Source organism: Oryzias latipes, chromosome 10 (genome assembly GCF_053564925.1).
Source record: "Oryzias latipes strain Hd-rR chromosome 10, Olatipes_Hd-rR_3.1".
Classification (NCBI taxonomy): Eukaryota; Metazoa; Chordata; class Actinopteri; order Beloniformes; family Adrianichthyidae; genus Oryzias; species Oryzias latipes.
This window is the reverse complement of record NC_136246.1, coordinates 10,073,804-10,100,189: the sequence shown is the minus strand read 5'-3', so window position 1 is coordinate 10,100,189 and position 26,386 is coordinate 10,073,804. Positions and strand designations below refer to the sequence as shown.

Below are 26,386 nucleotides of genomic sequence, written 5' to 3'. Positions count from 1 at the left end.
ATATATATTAATTGTGTGATTATAATTCTGAAATCTATTTTAAAAAATATCTTCCAGTTCTGTGGTAATCACCTGTCCCTTGTGTAGTAATACAACTCATTGTAAAGTATTTTAACTTGATCCCAAATTATTTTGATTGTAAGTCCTATAACAAGGATTCAACCCAGTAACAGTGTTTATTGTAATGCGGTTAAAGACTTTAGGTAAAAGTAGCTACATCATGGCTACATCAACTACAATATGAAGCATCATACGTCAGGAGGAAAACAAGAAATCAGTATCTTTTTCCAGGACAATTGTTAATTTTCCCCAAACAACAGTAAATATCACTTTTGTAGGTTCAAACGTTGAGCTCGGCAGTGTCAGTCTAACAACAGAAACAGTCAAATGCAGAAATAATGCAAACACTTAAAAAAATGTTTAAGGATGTCAGTTCCGTGGAAGTTGGAATAAATCATTATTGATACAAAAGGGGAGGGGGGTTAATAAGCTGTTACAGCGTTGAACAAAGCTGAGGCTCGTGGTAAAAAGCTGCAATTTTATGAATAATTTATGTATTTGTCTCATATCACTTTTATTTAGATTCAAGTAGAAAATAAATGATTAACCCCCCCAAAAAAAAGACAAAAAAATACGATTTTGGTTGTTATTAGTAGTTTTAGTATAGGGACTTGCACATTAGGATGAACACTACACATCAGCAACCCATAAAATATTTCTAAAGATAATTTTTTTTGAAATACTTGCGTGATGTTTATATTTCTTGCTCTAAAATGTATCTTGTGGTTTACTTTAATTTGCAAAGTTAGGGAACACATTGATTTCAGAAAATCACCAAGCTATTAAATATAGTTTATTTTTGGGGGTTTAGAATTGGGGGCCACAGGGACCAAAAGGTCAGATGGGACCCCCATTTTGAAATCATGATTGTTTGCAGGAACACAAGACACATAAATTGACCACAAGAAATAAAAAAAATGAACAGAAAGATGCAACCAGGAGTTCATCATTTTCTTTTGCAAAGGGGAAAAAAACAGTAAAAATCAATCACATTCAATCAAAACATTAAAAGAAGCATAAATGGTAGGGATTAGGGAAAAATGTAAATATGTCTCCTGCTTGGACAAACGTGTTGCAGTTGGAGTTTTGCCTCCACCGTCACATCTGCTTACAGCGGCCAAAGCGCGAGGACGCGCACGTTGTGTGGTGGGGGCTGTGCGTGCGCGCGTACCCAGAGTTTAGCAGCAGATCAGTGGTGAGGGGATCTCAGTTGGAACACAGGCTCTCTGGCGCGCTGGAGGGACTTCACTTGACTCCGCTGCTTGAATCAGTTTGGACATTTCCGTCTGGATCTACAGGATTTATTTGTGGTTCCGCAGCATCTCACACGTCTGGATCTGCATCTCAGGATCCTGCACGTCTGGATGCTCTAAAGATGAAGGTCCCAAAAGTCTCCGCGCGCAGCTCCTGCCTCACACTCAGCACGCGGACCTGAACTCGGACGGGCTCGGAGCGCAGAGCCACCGACCGACCGCCGGGATGGAGCGCCTGCTGAACTGCCTGCTGCTGGGGTATCTGACCTGGAACCTGCGGATCTCTGACGCCCAGGGGGAGTACTGTCACGGCTGGCTGGACACCAGTGGGAATTATCACGAGGGCTTTCAGTGTCCCGAGGACTTTGACACGGCGGACGCCACCGTGTGCTGCGGCACCTGCGCGCTGCGCTACTGCTGCGCTGCCGCGGAGGCGCGGCTGGATCAGGGCAGCTGCACCAACGACAGGGAGGTGGACGACACCGAGTTCGCAGCGCGTAAGTTCCGAGTGAGAACAAGTTCTGGAGAGCAGTTTAGAACTTGTACCTCACAGAGAAGTTAGTCTGCGTAAAACAGGGTGGAAAAATAACTTTTTTCCTCTTTAAATGGGTTGGAGCTGAATGTTTAACAGGTGGAAATTCATGCTGAGCATAGATGTTGGCAGCCGTGGAGAGGTCAGAGGTCATCTGAACAGGACTGGTTACTTCCAAGTGCCTATTGTATTCCTTCTTATTCTTTTAAATAATGAAACTGAAGGTTTTTGGAATAATTCTAAATTCAACCCATTTATTTTCACCTTCTCAGATGTTTTTCAATTCTAAATTTGTCATTTTACAGCCCCAGCAACCCAAAGAGTTCCTTGTGTTTCAAAGTTGTTTTTCCAGCAAAATCCAAGCATAGAGTTCATCTTACACCCACTTGAATTTGGGCCCCAGAAGCCTCATTTTACCTCGCCACACTCCAGATTGTTATCAGTGAAACAGGATCAGATCCTGATGATGCGGCGTGTCCATTTATCCTAATGTTCTCCAAATAAACTCCCAGCGGGCCTTTCTGCGCCGCCACACATAAACCAAATTCACGCTGAGGGCTCGCTCATCATCAAACCTAATCAGAACATTTGGATGGAGCAGTTCAGCCCTGACACCTTTCTAAACCTGTTGGGGTGAAGCTGCTGCTGGATGGGAGGGGTTTTGACCCCTTCATGCCTGAATTTATTCCAAAATATATATAAAAAAAAAATTTCTTCAATGTTTTTTCCATTTAAGGTGATGCTAAATTAATTAGAGTTCTGATTAAACGGAACAGTGGAAATTAGTGCAAACGGAATCATTTTAGTCTGTCATTCCAGGAAAAAAAATCATAATTTTAGATTTTTTAGCCACTGTTTGTGTTTTCTGGGAGGTTTTATTTCTTGAATAAACACAAATTTTTCCCTCAGTATGAATGATTCTAAGAAGTAATACATACAACATCAGTCCATTCTAAAGATGTTTTTATTTTATTTTACAAAAGGGGAAAAAGTAGCTTTTTTCCTTTCCTGAAACGGATCTTTTTTAATCACATTTGCTCAATTTATGGTTTCAGATTCGGTTTTTTCCAACATGTTTTGGTAGAAACACCTTCAGCATGTTTTTGACCACAATACTCAGTTTAAAGCCGAACCATATGTTACAGCCTTGAAGCGAGTCGCTGCAGTAGTACTGCATACGTTTGCATGTGTTTATGTTCAAAGTGTCACACATGCGTGTTGTGCTAAATGTAATGTATTTCATGTAAGAATCCACCTCAAAGTGCTGTAGGTAGAAAAACAAACAGCACATTAAAAACATCGTCCTCCATACATCACAAATCATTTATCAAACCGAAACAAAACCCAAAAATGAAGGTTTGACGCCAATGGTGGGGAAATTGTAGCCAAACATTTTGTTTTTCAGGAGGTTCTTGTACTTTTAGTCTGTTTTGCTCCTATATTTGAATCTTCCTTATTGAAACCAAATGAGAGAAAATTCAATCTAAAATAATATTTTCAAAAACTCTGAAATTTTAGCTCCAAAGAGCATTTGAACTGTTAGCAGTGCTGTTGTTGCAATATTGCAGTTTAACTCTCATAAAGAACTGATTTATAGGCTAATATTAGGTTTGTAAACATGGAATAATTTCAAGCTTTATCATTTGTGGTCATTTTAGCTTTTGTTTTGGTTCTGTTTACCAAAATCTTTGGATTTTAGTCAGCCAAGTTAAAATTTCTTTGTAGCTTTTGCCCATGATGGTGAGTTTTTACATCAGTTTACTTACTTTAGACGTAATTACTTTAAATACCTTATAAACTTGAGCATTATGGTTGAACATCATAAACGTTAAGAATTGTTTGCAGGAAATCTAATATTCTAGTTTCAGGGATAAGGAGGTGGTCTGTTACAGAGGCGGGGGATTCCGACTTCAGTCACATTTTAGTGAGACCGGACGTAAAACTTGAGATTTGGGACTTAAACAAACTTAAACAATATTTAATTGCTTATTCTTTTTTTTTTTACCTCATAACATGGCGGTCAGGTCCAAAAATCAAAGTTTTCTTTTCAAAACTTCTGCACTGGGAATAAAGAAACAAACCGTCTGTATTTGTGTTCCCTAAAGTTTAGTGAGTTTTTTTAAGCAGTTAAAAAATAGCTTTGTAGTAATAGTAGTAATAAAAGTAGTAGTAGTACAAGTTTATCTTTTTAAAGGCGTTTTCTTTTTTTTAGGGTAGTAGTAGTAATAGTAGTGTTTTTAAATACATTTAATAACAGTTTTTGCATTAATAAAAATGTAATTTCATTATTTTTTTTATCACAGACTAGAGACTTGAACTTATAGAGCTGGTTAGTTAGCATCTCACCTGCAACAGCCAGTTAGACTGTCTCACATGAAATCAAGGAGAATTGTGGGTATCCACGTTATTATTATTTTTTTAATCAATTTTTTTAAATCTCTGGATGCCTATTGATGCAAACATGCATCAAACCACTAAATTATCAAATGATCATAATTTAAGATCTACATGAAAGCAAAACATGAGATTTTTTTCCCCTGGGAATTAAAGCAGGTCCAGTTTTTGTAGTTTCTTCTTCTCAACAGCAGAACATCCATTTTGGATCGTTTTACTAAAATTGTAACCATCTTACATCGTATTTGACAAAGCCCAGTTCTGTTAAAGTAGTGTACAAATATCACTTCTTTCCCTTCATTTACAAACAGTTATCATTTGAACTTTTTACAGAGAAGTCCTCTTGTTCCCCAAAACCTTTTTCTGTTTTTAGACTGTAGGAGAAAAAAAGGAATTAATAAAAACGCGTCTAGGAGATTGAATCCATCTGCTAATAGTGAATGACTGACTTTGTCATCAGGTTTATCAGTGCGGTTCCATCAGAGCAGATGAAGTCATCCATGTGTCGCTCTGGGCTTTAAGCCACAGTTTTGTGTGTTTTGCAGTAAAGACTGTAACTGTTAAGTGTTATGGGAAATGAGTGAACAGAGCCGGCTGTTAACAGAGAAAAACCTGCAGCGGCATCGCATGACATGAATACTGCAGGTGTTGACGGGACGTCTTCTCCACTAACAGCAGATGTGTTTGGGTGGAAACTGACTTGGCTGTTTCGTCCCCCTCAGAACCCGTCTATGTGCCCTTCCTGATGGTGGGCAGCATCTTCGTGGCCTTTGTGGTGGTGGGCTCGCTGGTGGCCGTTTACTGCTGCACCTGCCTGCGGCCCAAACAGCCCACCCCGCAGCCCATCCGCTTCTCCCTGCGCAGCTGCCAGGGCGAGACCATCCCCATGATCCTCACCGCCGCGCCGCAGAGCCTCCGAGCCCCCTCGCGGCAGTCCAGCACGGCCACCACCAGCTCCAGCTCAGCAGGGGGGAGCAGCTCCATGAGGAGGTTTTCCCTTGGGGGCCAGGGCCCGCAGCAGCACGGCTGCCTGGTGACGGCCGCCGTCTCCTCCCCAGCCTCCACTCCCACTCCAAACCCACAAACTCTGCCTCCTCCCCCCTACACATCCCCGCCTGCGCCCCTGAGCGCAGGCGTCCAGCACCCACTGTCCCCCCCTCACAGCAGTCAGAGCGCCGGCTTCCTCCTGCCTCAGCAGTACTTCTTCCCCCTGCAGCCGGACGCTTTCACCGCCTCCAAGGGCTTTGCAGACTTTGGACAGAGCTGACATTGCTTCAACAAAGTGAGGCGTGGACTTCAGAGAGCTGGAATCAGACTCGGCCCCGCTGAGCCCGCGCTGGGGTCGAAGTGACGGCACAGCAAAGCGGAGAGCTCAACGAAGCTTCATGGGTCAAGATTTTTATGCACTTTCATTTTGGAAATGTTTTTTTCTTTTCTTTTTTTTAATTAAAGATTGAAGTTCTGAAGTTTTTTAACACCAGTGCAGATGTTTCGTGTTTTCTAAATAAGACAAGGGAAACCAGGAAGTTGTGTTTTCTTGACAATCAGACTGAAGCTGCGTTCACACCAGGCACGTGTGGCGCGTTCAAGAAGATACTGAACGTAGGTTATTGTATGCGCTTTCAGTCTATAGTGTTCACACTGGACTGTCTCCATCCGATACCAGCACGTGTGCCGACAGTTGGTACAGGTTTGGTGTAAAATGTCAAAGCGGTTCAAATCTGGTTAATGTAGCTCTAGGCTTTTCTTTTACAGCTCTATTCCGATATACAAAAGACTTGGTGTCATAGAATTCCGGCCGGGCACAAACCGTAATTATTAATTTCTCCTCTTTGATCCATTTTCAAACAGTTGGCTTTTCGGTGACTCAAAAAGGACGCCATCCTCACGTCGCTACTAAATCTGAGGCCCTGATTGGGTCAACTGGTTTAACTTTCAACGGCCGCGTGTTTTGTATGCAGAGCCCACAGGCTTAAAACTAGTGACGTGTAAATGGGCGAGTTTTGAACACGGAAGCCCCAAATCTCTCTTTACATAGACTGTTTTTTTGGGAAGTGGTCGTTTGAACGCGCTTTACCGAGCCCAGTGTGAACGTACTATGAAAGTGGACTCCTTCTCTGTGAAGACTTCTGTGAAATGTACAGCAAACATGTCCTGACTTACAGCAAATAAAAGCTGTTTCTGGGGACTTCTGCTGTCTCACACGTTCATGTTATGCATTGGAGCTAATGTAGGCTCCACAGGCATCACCAGCAGCAGGAGGAAACCAGAGCGGCGGCTACCTGTTGCTCCTCCCAGCGTCGGGCTTCACGGCAGGAATGCAGCGCTGAGATCGGTCATTGTCGGTGCTCAATGAGCATGGCATGGTCACAGTGTTAAAACCAACTGGCCCCTGGAACAGAGGTTTAGGTTGCAGCAAGCAGGTAGGGTAACGTCTCCACAAAGGGCGCTCTGTTCCCCGGTTAGCTGACTGTGAAATGGAGATGGCGATGGCGGGCTCCTGCTCCGAGGACGTCTGCTGCCGTGAGTTCAGAGCGCTTATCGCACAAGACTCCTGCCTTCACATTCTGGAACTTGTTTATGTTTACGCTTGTCATTTTCAATTTTAGGAGAACTTTTTACTTTCCCTAAACATCTCATTTAACAGCTTTAAATTGTTTCTTTGGAGTCATCCTGTAATCCAGGCCCCTCATCATCCCCCCCAAATCAGTGTTTTATCTGAAATCAGTGGTCTGGGTAGAGTCGGGTTTGACTTTTTTTTTCTGTTCTCGAGAGCCTCAGACCTTTTGTTTTCTCAGTAAATGGGATCGAGAACACATTATAATTAGAATTCTTCAGATTTCCATGTAATGGCATCCTGTTGTTTGCAATTGTGGTCATTTGTGCCCCACTAATGTGGTCTCCAGTCCTGGGAAACAATGTCTCTGCCACCACGGTTAGGAACTACGGCGATCATTCATCCAAACCGTGTCTGCGGCAGAAAAAAAGCAGAGACTCCTGACATCTTTCTGTTGTGGTTCAGCTTTAAATATCCGAGGGAGTCACGGGACATCAAGAATGACCGAACGCAGTAAACAGCAATCATTTTCAAATGACCTCTACTCGGGTTTGTTTGGCTCAACTGTAATCAGATACACCAAGTCCTCTTTGTCGTGGTCTTGAATGGAAGTCACTCATAAGGTGTTTGTTGAAGTAATAAATCACAATCTGTCACAGTTGCTGCCAAATACAGCTGGGAGAACAAGGATTTTTGAATTTCTACTTCCCTTCTGATTTTTATTTTTTGTTTGTAACATTTTCTTGAAGACCCACTCCAATGAAACTCTTGTTTTTAACATGCTCTTGGATGATGGAGGACAAACACTATTTTCTGCTCTATAAAGAACACTTAAAAGCCTTAACCTTTAATATAATCTAATTATATTATAGAGTGAAATGGATTTTGAGAGGTACACAGCATTGGTGGGTTTGTAAATATGCTAATGTAGCTAACGTATCATGTTCCAGACTAATTCTAGAGTTACTAGAGTTAATAAAGCCTGACAGACTGACAGAGTTATCTCTTACTCGTTTGTCTCGCTTGATGCGACTTTTGGTCCAGTGCGCCTTCTATACCTGAAAATAGACCATTCATTGATGGTGTGCCTTATAGTGCAGATAATTCAGCCTAAAATCCCTTCCGGGGTATTTATTTATTCAAATCCTTGTCAACCATGGGTAAATAAAATAGATGTCATCCGAAAAAGATTGTACTTGTGACATAAAAAATTCAATGGGAGTATCACAAGCTTCCTGCTACAAACTCTCAGCAATAGGGGAGGGGAAGCAGCGTTGGTGAATTTCTGAAGAATTCCTGACGTTCTGCAGAAACTATGTCCTAGAAAACGACACAGGTTTTTGATTTTGGCTAAAACGACATCAGCATAACTATAAGACAACTGGGAAGGCTTTGAAAATGGATCAAAAGATGATTGGAGTGGGACTTGGGGCTGAATACACTAACGATTACATTATATGTAGGATTTCCTACATCAGATCATTGGTCCACAGACCTCACGTTTGTAAACATCAGCGTCCCGGCTTTTATGCCGCCGGCCCCCCACTCACGTGAGGGGCTGTTCCTCGTCACCCCGCCTTTAAAAGATGCCATTGCTGGTGTTTTTACAGCAAATACAGCCCGAGCCCGAGCCGGAGGCGGGCCTCCAGGGGGAAAGAGGTTAATTAGTGTGGAGGCTCATCCGTTACAGTCTGTGTGGGATCACATGAGAGAGCTTTACACACAGATTGACAAACAAATGACATCAGGCTTAGGAGCTGGGCTTTGTCAGGAAAGTGTTTTTCCTGTTTAGGAGTCGTCGCCGATCCAGATCTGCAGAGAGAATCAGCAAAGACATTCACGCCGTTTCTCGTTGATTGAAGAGTTTATTTCAGTAGTCCCTCATGGCGGTAATAGACAACACCTATAAGTTTGCAGTCCCAACATGCAGAAAAATCACAGAACAGAATGATGGCAGAAGAAGCCACAGGTTAAAAAGTAAAAAGTTGCATTTTTCTTTCCTCCTTAGTGAAGCAACCAACACTTGAGGGAAATGAAAGTTCACGCGTTCTGAAACAGTTTTAGGTTTCCATTCATGCAGGCCACCTTCACAGTCAACAACAGTCCCAGCCGTCTGCCACGGCGGCGATCAACATTCTGCTGGCTGGAGAATTTGGACAAAAACTGACTATAAATGAAGTTTTTACGCTAAAGACGAGCAGAGAGAAGGAAAAGATATGCAGAGAAACACGACATGAAGAAAAGAAACAAACACGATTCCACCTCTTCAGAAATTAGAGACCATAACAGGTGTACAGGACTGGAAAGGTACATCGAGTGCATTGTGCAACATCCGGTGTCAAAGCGTCAGAGGTCCTGCAGTCGGACTGCACGCCCATGCCGCCATGCATCAGCCCACAGCAGAACAACACAGGAATACGTGGAGCCATGCAGACAAACAACTGGAATACAGTGGAGACGACACACACACACACACCATCCCTTACACAGACACACAATTAAAACAACAACCTCCCAGTATCGCATAGAAGACACAAGCATGCATACGAAGAAGTTACCCTCACAGTCACACACACAGACACACACACCTGCACATGCAGACTACAAACTGACAGACTCCTGATCTCCCATAGGGAGAAGAAAGCGATCACACGGACAGTCGTTTAGAAATAAAACAAGCCGTAACATTAGGAATATTAAGAATAACTAGACGTTTAAGAACGCTGCTTCTTCGCCAGGTCAGCTCCCTCCTGCACCTGGATCCGAGGAAGGAAACTAAAATGGACAGACGGTTCGTTACAAAGCCGGTCGATGCAAAAGTCAGACGTCTCCGATATAAAAATACAAATCCACAAAATAACTTTAGACACAAAGTAGTTTGTCAAACTGTTCTGGAGCTTCCTAGCTAAGACTTCTCTCCCTCCGTTAAGCTAATGGCACTTATGTTAGAGTGACAAAGTCTCCATACGAAGGGAAGGAGCCTCAACTCTGGGTTTTGAACACTGTTCCAGTGTGGGTTGGGGACGGACGGACAGTGACTTCATCTTTAGGCGTGTGCGGGAGTGTGTCTGCGTAAAGCACTAAACTACTTCCTGTTTCTTCAGTTTCACATAGGCACCGCTGTGATCGTTGAAACAGAAGCGATGTGTGGAATGCAATTCTAAGTGGAGAGCTGTACTTAAGAGGGGCAAAACAGAGCAAGCAGGGCTACCAGGCAGTGTGTGTGGATGGGGGGGGGGGTCTTAAAAACAGATAAAAACAGGAAAGATATATACAACTGAAGAAGGAATGAAAAAGTCAAAGAAATCTTTTGTTTTAAAGGACGAAGGCTTGAGCAAATCTAAGGCTTCACGAAAGAGATGCTGCTTCTTCAAGTGCAAACATGGAAATATTACAAACATTTGCTCTTCAGTGTTTTTCACGTCTGCAATAAACTACTGCATTTGGTTGGATGTTTTCCAAATTCACTAGTACTTCACTGATTGTTAGTACAACTGCTCTTTGGCAATCTCTCTGCCTGTTCTCAGGTGTTTAAATTTGGGAGTGTTCAGGTGAAAGGAGTGCTTTCAGGCTTTGCGGCTCAGTGCTGAAGGTTGGTGTTCCTTGAATCAATGGGAAGGAGACATTCGCAGTGTGGAACTGAGCGAGGACAGCGAGCGAAAAAACTTTAGACTTAGACTGTTAAGACTGCACAGTGCTCATCAAATCTGCTGGACACACGACGACGGCTGAGAGTGAACATGCTCAGTTTTCCTCCATGTTTGTTTTTTTTTCTTCTCAATGTCACTTTTCTCGCTCCATCCTGTGTCCCTCAGTGCTGGAGGTGCGTCCGCTCACCAGCGCCTCCAATGGCGTCGCCCCCATGGAAATGGCAGCTGTGGCTCCGAAGGGAGCGGCCGGGAAGCCGGCAGCTCACCAGGTGTTGGTCCTCTGCTTTGTGGTGTCGTACGCTCTGATGACTTCGGACTGAGAGACCACCCCGTTTTCATCCTGAGAGAAGGCGTAGCCGTCTAAAAGATGAAGAGGAATGTTATCAAAGATGACGTAAAGCAGAAAAAAAGAACGGTTTGTACATGGATTGTATTTTTTAGAGTATAAGTCGTGTGTTTTTTTTGGATAGTTTGGCCAGGGGTGCGACTTATACTCAGGTGCGACTTATACATGATTTATTCTTTCAATAATAAATTGGCTCATGTGTTCATTGTATTTCCACTAACATCCACTAGAGGGCCCTGCAGGTGTGTGGATCAATATTTGCTACTAACAGCAAAGCAGAAGAAGAAGCACCGCTCAGTTTTACAATACATATGAGTCCGTTCAAAAGAGTTAGCAGGAAACTGGGCATCTTCAGAAGAAGATTCTTAAGTGGATTTCCGGCAGACGAGCCATTTACGCCGTCGGCAGTGCAGAGGTCCAGATGCATTATGGAACATGGATTCTTATGATAAACTAAAGGTTTATGGCCTCACCATAAATGGATTTGGCCTACACATAGTGGGGGTGGATGCTTTCACCACCACTTTTATTTTCCAAAAAACATGGCTTTTTCTATGAAAAATAACAACTTTTTACTCATAATTTCACAGCTTTATTCTCATAAATGTATTTGATAGTTTTATGGTGGTCCTAATACTCCGTCGTATACTCCATTTGTTTTTTATTTTTCATTTTTCCCGTTTTTGGCACCTGTGACTCCTACTCCAGAGTGAGTTATAGTGCAAAATATATGGTCAACAAAATCAAGAGTAATAATAATGGGATGGCAAAACATTTGTCAGATCCTCGTTGATAATGCTGACTCAGCATTGAGAGAATCTTGACACACTGATAACATTCAACACAACAGCCGTTAGAGTTTTAATGAGAAAAGATAAACTTCTCCAGATTTTTCTGTTCACTGGAATTCCTGCTCTTCTACACGTTGATCTGAAGGACAAAAGCTGCTCTAGCATCTACAACTCCTTACAGGCTCTCACCTGACCTTCGGCCCCCGACTCACCTTCAGGTGTCAAATGACTCGCTCAGTGCCTGCAGGACAGCGAGCGAGTTCAAAGCAGCCCGCTGAGACGAGTGCATTGTGGGGGAATAACAGCGCAACATTTCATCATTTCATTGTTAGCTCGCTCTACTGAGCAGAGTCAGGACACACAGAGGCACACGAGGGGGAAACGGCAGGAAACTCAACCACAAACGGGAGGGGGAGGGGCCTAAGGAGGAGCTAGGGAGGAGCTGAGACTTAAATGAGGGTGAGGTTTGATAATGATTTTAAAAGGTATCACACAACAACGGTCTCATCCCCACCTATGAGACAAACAAAAGAACAAACAGATCAGACAGCAGACACAAAAGAACAGAAAAACCAAACAAACCTCATGCTTTTCCTAGGATTCCTCCAACCACTGTGTTTTTGTGGAGAAACTAAATGACCCTGGATGAACCCAGGCTGTGCAGCACAGGACTGATCTGTCTGGTTCAGTGTCACCTGACCTCACCTGGGGCTTCATTTATGAAACTGCATGTGAACAGCATACAACCAAAGCTTAAGATGTGCTCAAACAAAAAAAACGTTTAAAAAAATTGCAGTTTTATGCACACATAAAAAAGCCATTTCTGTCCAATCAGGATGCAGAAGAAAGCACAAATATCGAAATCTTGTGCACAATGGGGGAGCTTGTTCAGCTAAAGTATATCAAAGGGTTTAATAGCAAAATATTTCATATATAAATGTTATAAAAACATTAGGAGAAAAAAATGTGAATTTATGCATGTGAAGAATAAAAATTAATGGATCTGACAGGAAGCGAAAAGCACTGAAGTGCAACTGTAGGAAAGGGGTTTGATTTGGGGTGTTTTGTGTTAATGCTAAATAAAAATGCAGCATTATTTAAATTAGTAATTTATTACCATATTCAAATAGTGGAAAATAAACAAGACAAATGGACAAAAAATGATTAGTATAATTTCCATCATTGTCTGTAAGAGGTTTTGAGGGAATAGGAGGGCTGCACAGCTTTATCCTAAGTTTAGGGGATGAACAGCTGCATCTTTTTCAGAGCGGCTGCGCAGATGCATTATCTACAGAGGGGCTGCGCAGATGGATCTTCTGCAGAGGGGCTGCCCAGATGCATTATCTGCAGAGGGGCTGTGCAGCTGCTTCTGTGCTCACCTCTCACCTATTGTATATCCTAACCTCACAAAGGCGAGGGTTCATTCCACAACAGTGTTCTCTTCCGTTACATCACAAGAACAAGTTCCAGTAATCATGAAAAACAATTCTATATTTATTGGTTTTTATCTTCTTTTAAACCATGATGTGGATATGCTGTTTTGAGTGCAGCAGCTTTTATAAGTGAGGCCCCAGATCTGCTAAAGTAGGACACAGAACTTTGCAGCCTTCAAACTAACAGACTCTGACAGAAGTCCAGTTCTGAGAATCTCACACACACTTCAAACATCTAACTCTGCATTAGCCAAGTGTTGTGAGAACACAGGACACAGACTCACATTTAACTGACAGAAGGCTCATCGGTATCTCCGTCCAGAACTGCTGAAACATTAACACTTCCTTTTACAGCTAAACTTCTTTCCTTTCACAAATAAAATAAGTAAAAAAGAAATAAAAGTATAAGGTTCACATGATAAGGAATGTGAAATATGGGTTTAGACAGAACAGAGAAAAAAACAAAAAGCCAGAGAATGAATAAAACAAAAAGAGATAAACATGATCGCGTTTTCTTTCTAAACCTGGGTTGCACCTGACATGAGAAGGAAAATGATCATGGATGTCTTTTAAGAATAATACTCAATCTTGAATGGAACCAGAGAGGATGAGGTCATTCTTTAGGATGATAATGAATTTAGTCACAGAGCAGAGAGCATTTAACGCTTTCTGAGGGAGAGATGTATCAACTCGGACTTGTCCAGTAGTTTCACTTTGCTTTAACATTCATTTTGGAAACTGAGCAAAAACTAAAAAGAGATTTCTGTGAGAGGTTTTCTTCCAGCAAAGCTGATCTGTCAGCTGTTACTCTGGAAAGTTGGAAGTGGACAGATGAAAATATTGTTTTGGTTTTCATCAGTGAAGTCCTTCCCTCACGGGGCTCCATGTGTCAGAGAGGCAGAGGAGATGCGTTCAAACACACATTAGACGTTTTCCTGTACTCACAAAGGAGTCATTCTTTTCTCACAATCTAAAAAATAAAAGTTATTATTTTGAAATGTTAATTTACATTTTCATGCCTGTTATAAAAGTCAGAGAAGTCAGCAGTTAAATAGAATATCTGTGATTTTTTTTAACTGGCTTTCTGGGTAAAGAAATAAAACAACTTGGTAATGGTTAATAGGAATGTTTGTCATATAACGTTGAAAATTGCAGCAAATATGATCCAATTAGGTTTCTCATTGGCAGCAGGCCTCCAGGCATTTAAATGCTTTCAAGCTGTGCTTCTTTGATTTGTGCCAACATTTAAATGAAGCACATATGAATGTTAGGAAACCCAATATCTGGCCAAAAGGTCTCAAAGATTGCTGTCATCAAACTAAATATGTAGATATAGGGCCTATACACCTATATGTACACATAGACATACATTTGCATATGTTTAAATATAAAGTCAGGTCAAGTATTTGTTATTCGTAGAGGTTTTTTTTTAATCAATACTAAAATCCCTGTTATTAAGGTTTCCGTACACAAATGTAAGAGCATAGTAAATCAAGCCTTTAAATAATATAGGAGATACTATGAATGTCATTTTTAATATTTTATACTAGTTTCAATTCTAATAATACAGATTACAAATTTGATAATCCCAAAACGTATTTGTGTTTGGATTTACGAGAAAATAAATAGAGCTGTGTTATTTAATGTTTGGTAACAGTGTAATGCAGACATTTGAATCCCTGATTTTTTGTTATGTAGATGTTGTCATTGCCTTTGATTCAGAAACAAGTTATTTTATTTTGTATTAACTCAGATTTGATACTTTTATTTGGTTGTTGCCATTTACTAATTTAATAGCTTTAATGTATTAGCTAGAATTTTCTCATGAAAGTAATAAAAGACTATGCACCACGGGGGGCCGTGGTGTAGCGGTAAGGCGGTCGACCCATGATCGTAAGGTTGCAGGTTCGATTCCCGCCTTGTATGCCCATGAGTCGAAGTGTCTTTGGGCAAGACACTGAACCCCACCTAGCCTCTGGTGGCGGAGCGGCCACCAGTGTGTGAATGTGTGTGTGAATGTGTGAATGGGTCTGTGACTGTAAAAGCGCTTGGTCCTTGTAGGTAGAAAAGCGCTATACAAGTAAACGCCATTTACCATTTACCGTATATATACATCTTTTTGTTTATGCTTATAAGCTCACATGTTCATTATTCCCCCACTAACAACAGAGGCCTGTAATTTTCATAATAGGTATACCCCAACTATGAGAGACAAAATGAAAAAAAAAAAAAATCCAGAAAATCACATAGTAAAGAATTTATTTGTAAATTATGGTGGAAAATAAGTATTTGGTCTCCTACAAGCAAGCAAGATTTCTGACTCTCACAGACCTGTAACTTCTTCCTCTGGATCCTCTGTCCTCCACTCATTACCTGTATTAATGGCACCACTTTATACTGTCCACAACTTCAAACAGTCTCACTCCAACTCCACTATGGCCAAGACCAAAGAGCTGTCTAAGGACACCAGAAACCAAATTGTTGACCTGCACCAGACTGGGAAGACAGAACCTGCAATAGGTGAGCAGCTTGGTGTGAAGAAATCAACTGTGGGAGAAATTATTAGGAAATGGAAGACATACAAGACCACTGAGAATCTCCCTCCATTTGGGGCTCTCCGCAAGATCTCACCCAGTGGGGTCAAAATGATCACAAGAACGGTTAGCAAAAATTCCAGAACCACACGGAGGAACTAATAAATGACCTGCAGAGAGCTGGGACCAAAGTATCAAAGGCAACCATCAGTAACACACTACACTACCAGGGACTCAAATGCTGCAGTGCCAGACGTGTCCCCCTGCTATAGACAGTACATGTGCAGGCCTGTCTAAAGTTTACTAGAGAGCATTTGGATCCAGAAAAGGAATGGGAGAATATCTTATGGTCAGATGAAACCAAAATAGAACTTATTAGTAAGAACTCTACTGGTCATGTTTGGAGGAGAAAGAATGCTGAGTTGCATCCAAAGAACACCAAACCTACTGTAAAGCATGGAGGTGGAGACATCATGCTTTGGGTCTGTTTTTCAGCAAAGGGACCAGGACGACTGATCAGTTTAAAAAAAAGAATGAATGGGGCCATGTATCGTAAGATTTTGAGTGTAAACCTCCTTCCATCAGCAAAGGCTTTGAAGATGAAACACGGATGGGTCTTTCAGCGTGACAGCTATCCCAAACACACTGACAGGGGAATGAAGGAGTGGCTTCATGAGAAGCATTTCAAGGTCCTGGAGTGGCCAACCAGTGTCCAGATCTCAGTTAAAATGACTTGAAAGTTTGTGTTGCTCAGCAACAGTCCCAAAACATCACGGCTCTAGAGGAGATCTACATGGAGGAATGGACCAAAATACCAACAACAGTTTGTGAAAACCTTGTGAAGACTCACAGAAAACGGTTGACTGCTGTCATTGCCAACAAAGAGTATATAACAAAGTATTAAGTTGAACTTTATTGTTGACCAAATACTTATTTTCCACCATAATTTACAAATAAATTCTTACACAAAAAAAAAGTCAAACTATGTGATTTTCTCGATATTCTTTTTCTAAATTTGTCTCTCATAGTTCAGGTTTATCTATAATGAAGATTACGGAACTGTCCCAACTTTTTAAGTGGGAGAACTTGCACGATTGGTGTCTACTAAATACCTTTCTGCCACACTGTACAGTCAAGGCTTCCATGTAGAGAGGTTAAAAACCTTTAAAAAGTTGCTCCTCCCACATGCAATGGCATCCTCAAGTTTAAGAACACATTTTTGGACAAGCGTTGAATTTGACACGTGTCAAAAATGAGGTGGCAGACCCAAATTTGACAAGTAAGTCTAGTGTCTCCTGCCAACAGACAGCACTTTCATGGTTCTTCCTGTCCTTTCCTTAATTGGTTCTTTACTGCTTTTAAATTGTGTGTGTGTGTTCTTTTGTATGTAGTGAAACATGTTGGGAGACAACATAGTGAATGAAAAGTGATCTACAAAGTTGAATTTTAAAGATTAACTGTCTTTTTGAATGAAATCAAAATGAATGTCAGTCATTTTTGGAGGCACAAAAACAAATTAATTAATGAAAAGTATTTGACTCAGTTGTTTCATCTTAAGCATACAACACATAAAGTCTAAAAAAAGGAGAACAAAAGTCTGAAGATCTTCTGCAGTTGTAAAAAATTGTAGGTGTTTTTCTTTGGAATAACGTTTAAATCAAGTGATTCTTGCTGGAGTGAGATTCTGAAGACAAACCTCTTCCACTTTACAGAGTTCTATTTTAAAAAAAGGTGAAAGACGTAGGGGTTTTTGAAGTTATTGAGAGAAGTACAAGAAAATAAAAGAGACAAAGAAAGTTTTAGACTTACGTAGGAGGTTGTGCTGCATGGAGTCAGAGCGGTACAGGCTGACTGTGCTCTTCTTGAAGACGTTCTTCAGGAGCTGGGCCCTCTCCGTCAAGCTGCACACAGTATCATTAAAAGAGTTAGTGTCTTGCAGAGCACCACAGGTAGATTTGATAGCCCATTCATCACTGTGACCACGCTCTGTCAGAGTACAGAGGTCTGAAAACTGCTGCAAAACCAGATGCAGGATCAAACTGAGTCACAGAAGTGACAACAGCAGGTTGGCTTTAAAGTGGGCCGAACAATACATTTCTCTGAATAGCTTGCATTAAAGAAAACACACCATGTGTTTCCATAAGTGTGAATGTTTGTTTCCATAATCCTGAGAAAAGTGTGTCTAAGCAAGCTGCTGGGTCTGGGATGACGGCCAGGCAGGAGGATCACTTTCAGCCACTTTGGGCCAGCAGGAGATCTCCCACCGATCAGCTCAGAGTGGATGCCTGCAGCAGATCTCAGCTCCTGCTAACACGCTTCGACGCCTTTCAGCAAAGCTCTTGATAAACTTCAGTTCATTCCATCTTTGAGGAAAATGAGGGGAGGAAACCACTCTTTTGACATGATTGCAGATATTAGTGAAAACTCCTGCAATCTAGCAGCAATTTGAAGATTTCTCCCATTCACACAGGAAGGGTATTGGCAGGAGGGCAGTGGGCTTTTGTGACATTTCAGGAGACAGGGGACGACAAGATGATACTTCCTCTGGACTGATTTGGAATAGTTAGGAAAAATGTTTCATATTTTGCAAATAAAGAAAAATAATAGAGTAATACCAAACGCATTAACAATGTGGTTCTGATAGAGCTGAGAGATAAATGAACCCATGAGATCTCAGAGATCTGTCACGTTGCCATAAAGCTCATTTAAGCCATAAAAATAATGCTGCAGATCAACAATGGAGAAATTACATTATTTTTCCATATTCAATGATCCAAAAGCACAATGTCCATCTAGTTAAATAGTTTAGAATTCTGTCCATTTGATTTAACAGCAAACCAGAATTTGTTTTTACAAAATACATTAAATTATTTTAAAACTATCTTTATATTCCAAAACTCTCACATATGAAATAAAATTAAAAGTTGTACAATCTAAGTGAACAACGAAAACTTTTACTTAAATAGTGCATTTTCTATTTCTATTTAATGTATTTTTCTTAAGGACCCACTCCAGCACAAATGGTGTTTTTTTTTCTCATGATGGACATATATTAAGAAAATTACGCTTAAAGGGAATTTCTGAGTTTTTTTTATTCAAAGTTTTGTGAATAAGGATCAGACAAAAACATACAATATAAAAAAGGGCCTATTAGTGACGTAGATTAAAGATGGGGGGGGGGCACAAGCTCCATTCTGATGCATCCACTTGTAAACAAATAGATCCATGAACGTCTTAATTTTCCTCATTTGAGCTGGAATCTGGATCAAAACTGTACGAATGGATAGCTCCAATATTGCTCGCCATTATTGTTGCACTTATGTCTGGTTGGGGGTGTGGGAGGCTGTAAGTTAGTGGAGAGCGCGTAAGCAAATTGACGGGAAGAGGAGGCGGGCTTACTTCATGCCAGTCCAGGTCACAACTTAGCAACAAATTTCTAATGAACTACTGCCACTCTGAGGAAACTATGTCCTAGAAAAGGGCAGACGTTTTTTTAATAATGGCATAATCATGACTAAAAGACCACTGGGAACGGTTTTCCAATGGATCAACAGGTGATCGGAGTGGGACTTTAAGAAAATCGATAAAATGACTGAAGGCTTTTTAAACATTCGCAAACACAAAGATTCAGGATCTTTGTGTTCAGTAAGTTTAGTAATGATGTAAGTGTGAGATTACCTTTTTCCATGCACCACTTCTCCGGGATCTTTAGATAAAGCCTCAAGCTCCTGCACCTCATCCACCAGGGTCTTAAAAAAGGCCTTCTTTACACTGTAAACAACACAATAAGTCATATAAATATGCAGAGGAGGGTCAGACATGAGGCACTCCACACAAGAAAAGCCACAGCTCTACATTAAGCAATAGAAAGCAAATACAATTTGGAGTTTATAAAGAACCAGACACATGAAATCTGCTAAACCTAGTGTCAATCAGGAAACAACAGAAACCTCAACCATGGAAATACCACAGTTTGTTTTAAAACTCAGGCAGGAATTTCTTCTGAGAATGGGAGATATTCTGCAGGAACGCCACGGACTGGATGTGTGTTGGTGTAACGAGGAGGGAGGAGATCCAAGAGGAAACTCACGCTTTGTAGGCCACGTCAAAGACGAGCGAGGTGATGGGGATGAAAACCAGGCCCATCCAGAAGACCCCCGAGCTGAACATCATCACGGCCTGTCACAAGCACACATGCGCTCACATTATCTCAGGTCAGTGCAGACAATGCAGAGTTCAGCTGCTGTTCAGATACAAGAAGAGCTTCTGAGGAGGAGAAGCACCTGATAACTGTTAGTGCAACATGCACCACCAAAGCGGCACAGAATGAGGTGCTTCAGTGGAGAAAATACTGATCAGTCCCAAAAAAAACCTGCTTAAGAGGGGGTGCTGTGTGGCTGTCTTTTTTTTTATTTTTATTTTTATTTTTTTGAGAGGGCTCCACCTCTGCACCCTTCGTGGAGCAGAAGGGATGTGTGATGTATTTACACTGCGGTGTCTCATTCAAACCAAAACAACTCAGCCATGTGTTGTGCTGACAGTTTCCTTCGCTGCAACACAAGAGACACAGGACTGGGGTCTTAACTAAACATGGGGAAGAAAAGTCATTTCATTAGTTTGGCTTATAAAGTATGACGACAGAATGGATTCCCAAATTAAGAACTTTAGAGGGGAAAAAAATGATAGAAGTAAAAAAAAAAAGATGATTTAGGAAAATAGATGTTGGAATAAATCAAGTTTATCAGAAAATTGAATTTTTGTTTTTTGACTGTATAAACAATATTTGTAGTTTGCCGAAAAAAACTCCAAAATATGTATATATATATTGAATGTGGACCCCCACTAGGATCAATCTTGGGTCCTATGCTTTTTTGTGTGGATATAAATGACATTTGCGAAGCCTAAAATGTTTCAAAACTGTTTGCAGACGACAACACATTTTTGTTCAGGAAATATTTAAAACATTTAATATAGAAAGCTATCAAAATTGAAATGGTTCAACTTAAATATTGGTTTGATAAAAATAAGCTTTTGCCGCATTTGGAAACAACTAAGTTTATGGATTTTGCTCATAAAAACAGAAGAAAGTCAATTTGATGGAGTAAACATAGAAAAGGTGTCTGAGTTTAGGTTACTTGGGGCAATTTTTGGTGAAAATTTGTCTTGGAAGCCTCATATATCATATTAAGGGTAAAATGGCTCAAACTAAAGTATTATTTTTGAGTAATGATAAGTATTATTTATCCTGCGACATGGTCAAAATGTTATACTGTTCAGAGTTTTCCTTTATTTTACATACTGTGTGCAAGTGTAGGTGGTGGCAGGCGGTTTCTTTTTTTCCTTCAAGATTTGATAAAGAGGCATGAATAAAAAAGGACAATTTATTCTTCTCACTGTGTTTTCTGTTATGAAGATGTGTGGACTTATGTTGTGTATGCAATATGTTAATGTGATCATTTTTTTAATAAAAAGGAACACACTTGCGAAACAACCAGCAAATCTAACAAAGTAATACAATCCTGAATTCAAATTTGTATCCGTTTCCCTTTAAAGTCAGAGTAAAAAAATAAAAAAAAAACTTTTATTATTTTAGATTTCCACAGTAAAGTAATGTGTGGTTTGTCAAGGGAAGGTAACAAGCGGCTGTGTTTTTGTTGACAGGCGAGCTGCCACTGTGGGAGCACAAAGCGCCGGCTTTCTGTGCGAGGATGTTTGCTTTAGCCTTCGGTGCTGAAACGGTCTGTCACTGCAGGCCGCCGTGAGCAGGTCGCGCTCTTTGCATTGTAATGCGTCGCTTGTTTGAAGTGTCGAGGCCCCCTGACAGTGTCGTTCCTGAAACGTGACACAGCTCGGCCCTCAGGATGCACGCACACACTCGTCAGTGTCAAAACTATTAAAGCGCTTAGTTTTGGCCAAATTGCCTAATCTGTTCACCATTACCTTCAAATCGACTTTGATGTATAGAAAATAAAAATCCAAAAAGCAGAGGAAGAGGAAACCTCAAATGACGGGAAGGGAAAATTGTTTTTTTTCCCCCTGCAGTTTAACTTGTGAATGAATAAGGCTTCTCTTTGCTGCCCGCAGGCGCAAAATACGCAAGATGAAGGACAACTGCATCAAAATGTGGGATATTTCCACATCAATTAGAAAAAATTAGGCAGCTTTGGTGGGAATGTTTAGAAATTTTAAGAGTTTTGTCAGTTTAATTATTATTTTTTTCATTCATTGTAATGGAGGTATTTCAACAGCCCTGAGATCCTTCAGAAAATAAACTAAAACTGTATACTTGGCAAATCTAAGGCAAACACCATGAAGACTTAATTGCATCCATCATTTACAAGTTAATCTTTGAAAATATTTGTCTACTTCTGAGCTTTAAAGGATGCGGAGGACAACATGGACCTCAAACGGTACCAAAGATGGAAAGTAAGTTGCAGCTGAATGTCGAACAAAGAAGAAATGTAAGTAACAACAAACACAAAAAGGTAACGTAGGTAACCAAAATACTAAAGTGACAGTTTCTTTAAACAAAAATTCTTGAATAAAAATCTTAGTTGTTCCAATCAACAAATGTTTATCTCTTCACATGGAGATGTTGAGCGGGGCCAGCAGCGTTGGTCTAATACCAGGGGGCCTCTGGGAGCTGGGACAGGGGGAGGGGGGCTGTGTTTTTAAGACATACTAATAAACTTGTCTAGCTGCACAGACAGTAGTGTCCGCTGGCACAGGCGCAGTGTTTTGACAAGCCATGAGCCCCTCGCGGCCACACAAAAAGATTAGATGCATCACTACACTGGTGAATCCAAAAATCACTGCAACAGTCTACCAGAATGTTCCTGAGGACTTCATGATTCCTTCATGCTGAGGATTTGGATGGAGAAGAAGATTTCATCTTCTGGCAGGAACTGGCTCCTGCTCATACAAACTGAACCATTGAAGATGGACATATCATTCTGAAAACTCTATTTTGATTGATATGATGTGATCATAATATTTGTCTTTAGCTTCTTGCAAAAACTGAGAAGTAAAGGGTGATTTCTCCACAGTGTTCTAATTTTCTGAAATTCTGTTTTTGTGGGTTTTATGTTAATATAAAGAACTACTTGAAATCAATTAAACACTTACTTTTTTGAGGATCACAATATGAATTTAAAAAATGTGCATTCTTTAAGATTCATTTAAAAAGTTTTCAGTTTTTCTTTTTTAAAGAGACACAATATTAACTCATATTTTATGTATCAAACACAAACGCATGTATTTCTAATCGTCCTGTTTCTTTGAATTTCTGCTCCAATCCCAAATAAAAAAGGGACCGGGCCACCGGGCCACCGGGCCACAGGGCCACCGGGCGTGGGTTGGGGTGCGATTCACAACGCCTCAACACGACAGAAAAATACATTTGTCTTTAGCAAGGTCTCTCTGTTCTAGGGGATTTTGGCAGTTGCCCTCCACATATCCCTTCAGGTATGTTGAAAACAACAACAAACAGCGGTAACTGAAAACCACATAACTCATGTGATGGATAACCTGTCTAACAGAAGTTTCAACTTTCTTTGAGGTGGTTTTTCAGCTGTGCTCTAATAAGTCCATTCATGTGACCGCCTGCAGGGTGAAAATTGATAAAACCATCTAAACATGCTGGTGTGCTTCAGAATGAAAAATCAACAACTAAGTAAAATAAGGCAGCTGTGTAGGGGCAAATGTGTGAGGATTGTTTAAAAATAGGAAAAAACCTGGATCACACATGTGTGCTCAACAATAAAAAGCAGTCCAAGATGAAAATATGCGAGTAAAGATGAGCAAAAAAAAATCTCATCTTTTCCTGTAAAAACTGATGCCATTCTTAAAAATTATATTCTGAATATACTTTAGCTACTGTCTCACATCATGGTGCACATTTCCTGTTAAAGTGATTCTCTTCAGAGAAGTGCTCTCTCATCACAGTCGAAGACTCTGATGCCGGTCAAGTGTGAAATCCGATGATGGGAGCTTGACTACGAGCAGGGGAAACAAGTTTGAAAAGCAGCAGGTGTGTGTGAGGGGAAAGCCGGTGTTGCAAAACAGTGGCGTGAAGGCGAGTCAGGAGGCAGCGGTCAGTGCGATGGAGCAGACTGAGCACACATGCAACATCTCCTGAGGTGAAACAAAGCTGAGTACACTGCATGAACCCAATAATCTCTCAGATTCTTCATTTTTGCATCAGTCTTCTGTTGAGTTGATACAGAATAAGATGAGCTTTTGAGATACAACCATTGACTGTATATGAGAACTAGACTGAGTGACCCCTTCCAAATAGGTACTTTTCTAACAGGAAGTACCCGCTGGTTCCAAGAAGCCAAAATCCCATAAACGTCCATTCAGAAATAAACACCTATTACTCAGCCATTCTACTTGTCAGAATAACCATTTTTGCTCTGATACCTTTAAAAAAAAAAACATGTTCTTACTAATCATGATTTTCTTTATTGCAAATTAATCAGTGTATAAGCTGACCAATCAGATGACTCAATAAAAGTATGTGGTCTCACGTCCAATGTTTAAAATGTTTGACAGATTCTCCCAAGCGCTCTTTCAAGTCATAAGGGTGTGAACTTCCAAGCAGCTCACTCCTGATTGGCGAGAGAGGGTAAGTGAGTGGTGGTGGACGGTGCTTACTGTTAACTGATGTCATCTGGCTCCAACATTGAGTCTGAATAGACTTAATTTGTTTGGAGGCGGAACTAAGCCCTATTTTAGGGGTGACATCACACTCAAGCTACGTTCCCACTGGGCATATGATGTGTTGTTGAGAAACTTTTAGTCCATGGTCTTCACACTGGAATGTCGCTACTCAGTACTAGCACATGTCCATCACCTACAATTGGAAGAGGCTTGGTGCAAAATGTCGACTCAGTGCACATCTAGTAAATCTTGCTCCAGGCTTTTTCTTTCACAGCTATATTACAATAAAAGAAAGACTTGATGTCATATAAATCCAACAAGGCAAAAACTACAATTATTACTTTCTCCTTCGTGATCACTTTTCAAACAATTGGCACTTCCGTGAATTAAAAGGGACACCACCAAGTCCCTGATTGGTCAAAGTTAAACTTTTAATGCATTTTCAATAGCCATGCATTTTGTATGTAAAGCCCGAAAACAGTCATAGAAACGTGTGTAGCGACATATAAACATGAGAGTTTTGAATGCGGAAGCCCAAAAGATGGGCGTGATTGCAGGTTGGCGAAGGCGGTGTGAATGTAGTTTCGCTCTGTCAAGTTCTCTTGTACAGTCAATGGGTTGAACCATAACTGATTTACCTATTCCCAACATGTTTTGTGCTTTTTCAAAGTTGTGGATGGAGAAGTTTGTCTAGAACTGATGGAGGCAGTTGTATAGAATGGACTGCTGCTTAAAAAGTTAAAACAGGAGAAGTAATAGTTCTGGTGTCTTTTCTGCTCTTTGTGGCAGTTTTTCAACTGGTAGAGATAACAGGGGGTTAAGAGAGGAAAGATGGAACGGGGGCGTGGTGACATATGAGTGACTGTCTTAGGGTTAATGATAATTCTGCCCTTTAAAATGTCTAAGATGGTGTCTCTGAAGCGCTCTCAGGTTTCAGAAGGACCAGATGCTGGTATCCCCAAGCTGAAGGTAAGCATTGAGTTACCATCTACCCAGAGACCATCACTTTCCTGGGTTGTGCTGCAGGGGGTGGATGAAAGCAGCAACGTACAGCATGTAGCTAAGGCACCAATTTCTCTATGCATGCGAAACACCTCTGAAATTTGCTATTCTTTCCACTTGTGCATGTGACCAGTCCATATGCACTTTAAGACTTCTGCAGTATTTGCAGAAAGGATTACATAAACTACATGTAACATAAAGAATTCAAATACGAATCCAAAACCTAACAAATAAAATATGCAAGAGAAATCTGGCCAGCAGAAAACCATCCATCAAGCACAAGTGCAGAGAAGAGAAGAGCCTTTGAAGAAAATTGAAGCCACTTTATAAAAGGTTCGACATTTTGGAAAACCTATTTTACATTCTGGCAGTGGATACTTTAAATAGAGAGATTGAAACCATTTTCAGGCATCTGTAGTTAATGCAGCTGTTTGTTTGACATTAAAACCTGAATCCAACAGGTTCCTGTAACTTTTGGGCAAAGCCAGGTAAACATTTCTCGCCAAGTGGAGTTCAAAAAGCTAGCTAAACATTTTTAGTTTTTAATTTACACTTTATGCAAAAAATAAGAAGCAAGTTCAGTTTTCTTGCTCATAAGAAAGTATCAATTAAATATGTTCCGTCTCTGTGCTGAGCAACAGTTTGGGCATTAGCATACGTATATTTTCTCCAGTAATGATGAATATTTTAATTGAAAATTGAAAATATTTTACATTAGAAGCTTAGTATATTTAAAATGTTTTATCAAACACTTTGTAGCATATAACTTTACACTTTGTGACCATAACACTATCCCTGTTTATTGTCCTATAGCAGGGTCACCAACAGTTTTTGGGCCACAAACCGGATTAATGTCATACAATATTTTCACAGACCAGTCCCAATGGGGCTGAAGTTTACGTTTAATATTTTTAAGCCTCCGGTTTCTAAGAAAAAAAAAAAATCAAAATAAAATGCTACTTCAACAAATTTAGTCTAAAAAAAGCTGAAAACATTAGCAGATTTTTTTTCCGTTTCTGTCTTTCTTACAGAGGAAGATTCAATGAAACAAAGTTGTTAGTTTGTAGAAATTGTTTCTGATTTGTAAATAATTCAATAAGAGCAAAATTACAGTTTTTTTTCATAGAACACCATTAAAACACTGAGAACTCAAGCAAGGCTCAGATCATCTTT

The 26,386-nt window shown here is 40.5% G+C and overlaps 2 protein-coding genes across 6 annotated transcripts in view; one reads left to right on the top strand and one right to left on the bottom strand.

The window, feature by feature from the left end:
• Positions 1-1,246: 1,246 nt before the first annotated feature.
• Positions 1,247-6,427, top strand: shisa3 (shisa family member 3). Its single transcript, XM_004073029.5, has 2 exons — positions 1,247-1,810; positions 4,962-6,427. Exons 1-2 carry the CDS (start codon positions 1,540-1,542, stop codon positions 5,504-5,506), a joined length of 816 nt encoding a protein of 271 aa, XP_004073077.1. The 5' UTR covers positions 1,247-1,539; the 3' UTR covers positions 5,507-6,427.
• Positions 6,428-8,641: 2,214 nt separating this feature from the next.
• atp8a1 (ATPase phospholipid transporting 8A1) overlaps positions 8,642-26,386 on the bottom strand; it is a 121,810-nt gene continuing 104,065 nt past the window's right edge. For all 5 annotated transcript variants that reach the window (XM_023958984.2, XM_078953532.1, XM_023958985.2 and 2 more), the window contains 4 exons: positions 19,641-19,729; positions 19,229-19,321; positions 17,360-17,451; positions 8,642-10,806 (listed from right to left, as the gene is read on the bottom strand). In XM_023958984.2, the coding sequence (XP_023814752.1) occupies positions 10,709-10,806; positions 17,360-17,451; positions 19,229-19,321; positions 19,641-19,729 (372 nt within the window). In that variant the 3' untranslated portion in view covers positions 8,642-10,708. The remainder of the gene's footprint in view (positions 10,807-17,359; positions 17,452-19,228; positions 19,322-19,640; positions 19,730-26,386) is intronic.

What these genes read in the sequence shown, in the direction of transcription:
- shisa3 (XM_004073029.5), top strand. Translation starts at nt 1,540, where the DNA reads ATGGAGCGCCTGCTGAACTGCCTGCTGCTGGGGTATCTGACCTGGAAC. An exon ending in CGACACCGAGTTCGCAGCGC is followed by an intron (nt 1,811 to 4,961) that starts GTAAGTTCCGAG and finishes CGTCCCCCTCAG; the next exon opens with AACCCGTCTATGTGCCCTTC.